The following is a 5,457-nucleotide window of genomic DNA, read 5'->3' on the forward strand; positions in this document are numbered from 1 at the left end:
GCTTGGCACAAAATATTCAACAGGATGAAAACCCAGGATCTACAATCAAGAATACTTTATCCAGCAAAGCTATCATTTAGAGTCGAAGGACAGACAAAAAGCTTCCCAGACAAAAATAAGCTAAAGAAATTTATCACCACCAAGCTAGTTTTACAGGAAATGTTGGAAGGACTTCTTTAAGATAAAAAAAACATGTATCAAAAACATGAATAAAAAATGGTAATAACTACATTCCTATCAACAAGTACCTCAAATGGAAAAGAATTAAGTGCTCCAACCAAAAGATAGTAGAGTGGCTGAATGGATAAGAAGATAAAACCTCAATATATGCTGCCTATGAGAGTCACTTCAGATTAAAAGACACACATAGACTAAAAGGAAGGGGAGGGAAAAGTTATTACCTTGATGGACCTAGAGAGTATTACACCGAATGAAATAAGTCAGACAGAGAAAGACAAATATCACATAATTTTATGTACATGTGGAATATAAAGAACAAAATAAACGACAACAACAAAAATGGAAATAAACTCATAGATACAGAGAATATTTTGAGGGCTACTAGATGGGAAGGGAATTGGGGGGAACGGCAAAAAGGGGCAAAGGGATTAAGAAGTACAAATAGTTACAAAATAGACATGGAGATATAAAGTGTAGCATAGAGAAAATAGTTAACAATGTTGTAATAAATATGTAAGGGGAAGAAGGGTACTAGATTTAGTGGGATGATCACTTTGTGAGTTATATAGATCTCTAATCACTAAGCTGTACAACTGAAACTATTATTGTATGACAACTATAATTGAAAAAAATTCATTGAATTGTGCAATGTAAATATGAGCAACTAGTTGTCTATTATATTTCAATAAAGCAAGAAAAAAATTAAAAAGAAAAAACTATTCTGTATGATAGTAAAATGCTGGATACATATCATTACTTGTCAAAACTCATAGAATTGTAAAACACAAAGGGTGACTCTAACCTAAATTATGGATTTTAGTCAATAATAATATGGATTGGCTTATCGGTTATAACAAATGTACCACACTAATGCAAGATGTTAACAGGGAAAGTATGGAAAGTCTGTCCAATTTTCTGTAAACCTAAAACTGCTCTTAAAAACTAAAGTCTATTAACTTTTTTAAAAAAGTAAAACTAGTCAATTGAAAGAAAAGTAGAAATAAAACAATATAGCCACCCTAATCTCAGCAGAAAGACTGTCACTGTTAGTACTTAGGGACAGTTCCTTCCAGTCTTTCTTCCAATCTTTTTTCAAATGTCTATATATATGTAATTTTTTAAAGAGTTGAAGCCGTTCTGCTAAATCCATTCTGAAAGATTATGATCTAGTTTTAGTTTGGATTTTTAACCGCAAAGAAAGTAGCCCCATAAAAAATATCAGTGATACCAAAAACAGATTATAGAGGGGCCAGTTGCTATGGGAATGATTGAAAATAAATTTTATTTCACAACTACACCCTGCTAATGTACTGACCAGAAGGAAGAAGAAATATTTGGAGTAACTTAGAAGAGCAGCCAAGAAAAGCTCTAATCAAGAAGAAGGAAAATACATCAGCCTAGTGAGGTTTCAAAGAGGCCAGTAGCGTTGCCCTACAATTTAACTAATTATGTCCTTTCAGCAACCATATAGATAGAGGAAGAAAGCACCCAGGAAATGGGGAGTGGAGTAGACTCTCTCTATTCTTCACTGACAGTTTGATGACCAAACAGGCAGCAGGCCCCCCTCAGGATATGACTTGTCTCTACAGGGTGGTGTAAGGCCAGAAACAAATAATCCCCCTTCCGTCCCATGGATTTAGCAAGCTGCAAAGCCTCAGCTTCAAGTCATCTGTTTGGACACTGCACTGACCCCCAGCATTGGAGTGGATCCTGGGGCCCCTTCTGTGCATGCTGGGTCTTGGGGCAGTCTGAAGGTTCTGGGGTAGGGATCAGGAGGCCAGAGGGTAGGGTACACTCAGGGAGCTCAGGGAAGTGACTATTTTCCAATCGAAGAATTTTAATACACGAAGAAGTGAGAAAGCCAGATTGGTGTGTAGTACCAACTGATTCTGACCTTCCTTCAACAAATAGTTTTATGAAAGACAAGCATGTATAGAACACACATCAGGGCAGCCTTGGAGGGGAAAAGCAGAGCTGCTATCACAAAAAGACAGCCAGTCATGTGAAGACAGGCGCCGCTTCCCACTTCAGGGAACGGCTCTGCTTTAGAGTCATAGATCCAGTTTCAGTCCCAGCTCTGCCATGCATTACCATGAATTATATAATCTCAGAATGCCTGTTAGCTTATCTTAAAGTGGGTATAAATATTCTTCCCTCATGAGGTTATAATAAAGATTACATGGCATAAGCCATGTGAGATGCTGAGCAAAATGCCCGGCACATAGCCCGTGCTCAGTCACATGCAGCGGCTATCACCACCACTACCGTCGGACGTGATCGTCTGTGCTACAGATCTATCTTCTTTTTTTTTTTCTTTCTTTCTTTTCTTTTTTTTTTTAACACAGCTGGTGGCCCCATCTGTCGTTCCTTGTCCATATTCCAATGTAGATGGCTGGTCACTATTGCCATATAAGGACAGAGTTGCCAAAGTGTGAAATATCAGGCAGTTAACCTTTTTTCTACAGCATCCTAGGAATGGCTCTGAACTCTGGAGAGAATGACTTGATGCCAAACCAACTCAAATCACAAAGCTACAAAGTGACAGACAGTCCAGATAAGAGCTTCTCAGTCAAAGCATGAGGATTTATGGTTAGAGTTGCCAGGCACCCCACGGCAGAGGAAATCCAGGGTTAGAGGAAATCTAGGGTTAGAGGAAACAGTGATCGATTGATTATCAGTATATGACACCATTTCCCAATGGTCCCCAGGTATACCTGGCTGTTTATTTTCTTTCTTTAAGCTTAGTTAAAGAATTCACATTGTCACTTTGAAAACATTTTAATATAGAAAGAGATAAATAATCAAAGCTATATCTGCCTCCATTTCCCCCAAAATGACCACCATTAACATTTGTTATATTTGCATCAAGCCCTTTTAAAAAATAAAGTTTGGCAGATAAAATTAAAGCCTATTTTCTTCCCTATCCCCAGATCTATTTCTTGCCTGCTCCCCTAATCATTGTTATGAATTTAATGTTTACCTAGGTCTACTTTATTCTTTGTTTTACCTAAATTTTCTGGGGTTTTTAATAGAAAGAAAATAAAAAGAAACACGGAAAATGTGATAAGTGAAAATGTCTATGGGAAAAGAGGCTTTGGAGTCACTGAACCTGTGCCAAGACACACCCACTCACCTGCTCCAGGAATAGCACACACTCATTACAGGTAAAGCCTGTTGGGGGGTAGGCTTGCAAATTCACATCTATAAATATCTGGAAAGCAAGGCAGACCCTGAAAGCCCATGTACTGAACTCCAAAGGCTCACCTGGGTCCAGGTGTGTGAAAGAGCCCACCACAAAGTCCAGTGTGGACACGGCCAGCAGGAGCAGCAGCAGCAGCTGGAGGCGGATGATCCATTTGACACCTGCTAGGTTAATCCCCAGCAAGGCTAGAAGCACCACAACTGAAATTCCTCGCACGGCCCAGATGTTCCTGAGGCTTAGCAAATCTGAGATGGATTCAGCGAAGCCGGTGATGTACATGGCACCTGCAACACACTGAAAGGAAATTCTAAGTAGGAAGAGTCAGCCAGAGAGAAAAGTATCAGGAGCCCATGGGCCCAAGCTGCATGGCACTGAGGATCCAGTTCACCCCAGAATGGGAACCAGGATGGGATTAAATGAGCCCTTTCTGTCTAGGAACCTTGCCTCGTGCCCCATTTCTTCTCTTTTAACTCTCTATCATCATCCAGAGAGGGAAACAAATGCTCACCCAAGCCTAGAGCCAGCCAATTGTCAGTGGTAACTAACATGGAAAGATTATGGGAAAAAGAAGATGGGACTCTGAGCCGAAGAGACCTTTGGACTTCTATGTCTGAGTTATTCAAGAACTAAACAAAGAACAAATTCTACCAAATGTTTAAATAAGAATTGACACCAGTCAATGGCCATGCCACCCTGAACACACCCAATCCTGTCTGACCTCGGAAGCTAAGCAGGGTCAGGCCTGGTTAGTACTTGGATGGGAGACCACCTAGGAAGGCCGGGCGCTGTAGGCGTTAAAAAAAAGAGAATTAACACCAATCCTTCACAAACATCCAAAAAATAGAAGGGGAACACCTCCCAGCTCATTCCATGAGACCAGCATTACCCTATACCAAAATTAGACCAAAATATCACAAGAAAACTACAGACCAATTTCCTTCATGAATATATATGCAATAATCCTCAACAAAATACGAGCAAACTGAATCCAATAGCATATAAAAAGAACTATGCAGCAACCACATCTTGATCAGAAAGCCCCCAGGTCAGCCGCAGATGAAGCATGGGCATAAGAAGACACCCACCAGAAGGGTGCCCGCCCATGCTTCTGACTGAGGCCCAAATAGAAAGCAAAGCAAACAAGGAAGTGGATGCAATGGCTGCTCTGACGGTAGCTGCCAGGGCTCAGAAAACATCTTTGTCAACAGCTTTTCTTCCAAGTTAGCCCACATACAAGAGACTCAACATCTCAGCTCCCTCTCTCTGTGGCAGGTCCTTCCCACTCGTTCATCTCTGGTCTCCTGTCTGTGGTATCTGCTTCAAGAGGCAAGCTTGTTGTCTATTCAGGGAGTGAGAAATGTGAGGATTGCTGTTTGTCCATCTTGCAGCCTGTTTGACTATAGAATAGCAGAAAAGTAAAAGCTCAACATACAAATCCCCAAGGTAATAAAATATACTGTTTATTACTCAGCTTCCTGTGCTTAAAGATCTTTCTTCAGTAAAGGCAAGTGGTTTTTAACAATGCAGTGACAAATGTCTGCCTTCCATGCATCTCCACACACACACACACACACACACACACACACACACACACACACACACACACACACACAGCTTTGTGCCGTTGGAGAATCAAATGTATTTATGCTAAAATACCCTGCCCCTGCTGCTGAAAAAATAAAAGAAACAAAATTGTGGCTTTCTTTGAGGACACTCTTGTAGTCTTACTTAGACAAATTCTTTTCTTTAAGCTGTTTTTCAACCACCCACTACCCTTTCCACAATCATAAAAGCCTTTTTCAAGCCAAGAAAAGTGCCTTACAAAGAGCTGTTTCTTAATGTCTGCACTTGTTACCTCCATATTAGGTCACCATTCCTATGTTTCAGCTAAATAAGCATCAGTATTTCTCCCTACTCACTGGTTTTCTGAAAGCCTTCAGCCACCCTGGTGACACAGTCTCCTCATTAGTATTCTCCTTCTCAGACAGACGTTCACGCAGGGGCTTCCAGCCTCCCTGTGACGGCCATCAGGCTATTGATGCACCTAGAGCTCCAGCTCATTTGAGCAATGCCTG

The 5,457-nt window shown here is 40.7% G+C and overlaps 1 protein-coding gene and 1 pseudogene across 1 annotated transcript in view; one reads left to right on the plus strand and one right to left on the minus strand.

The window, feature by feature from the left end:
• Positions 1 to 5,457, minus strand: part of SLC12A8 (solute carrier family 12 member 8) — a 95,736-nt gene that overhangs the window by 83,065 nt on the left and 7,214 nt on the right. Inside the window, exon 3 of the mRNA XM_015595833.1 lies at positions 3,445 to 3,676. Coding sequence (XP_015451319.1) covers positions 3,445 to 3,676 — 232 coding nt within the window. The remainder of the gene's footprint in view (positions 1 to 3,444; positions 3,677 to 5,457) is intronic.
• On the plus strand, positions 4,058 to 4,176 carry LOC112486154 (annotated as a pseudogene).

This window comes from Pteropus alecto, unplaced genomic scaffold (genome assembly GCF_000325575.1).
Source record: "Pteropus alecto unplaced genomic scaffold, ASM32557v1 scaffold251, whole genome shotgun sequence".
NCBI classification, from domain to species: domain Eukaryota; kingdom Metazoa; phylum Chordata; class Mammalia; order Chiroptera; family Pteropodidae; genus Pteropus; species Pteropus alecto.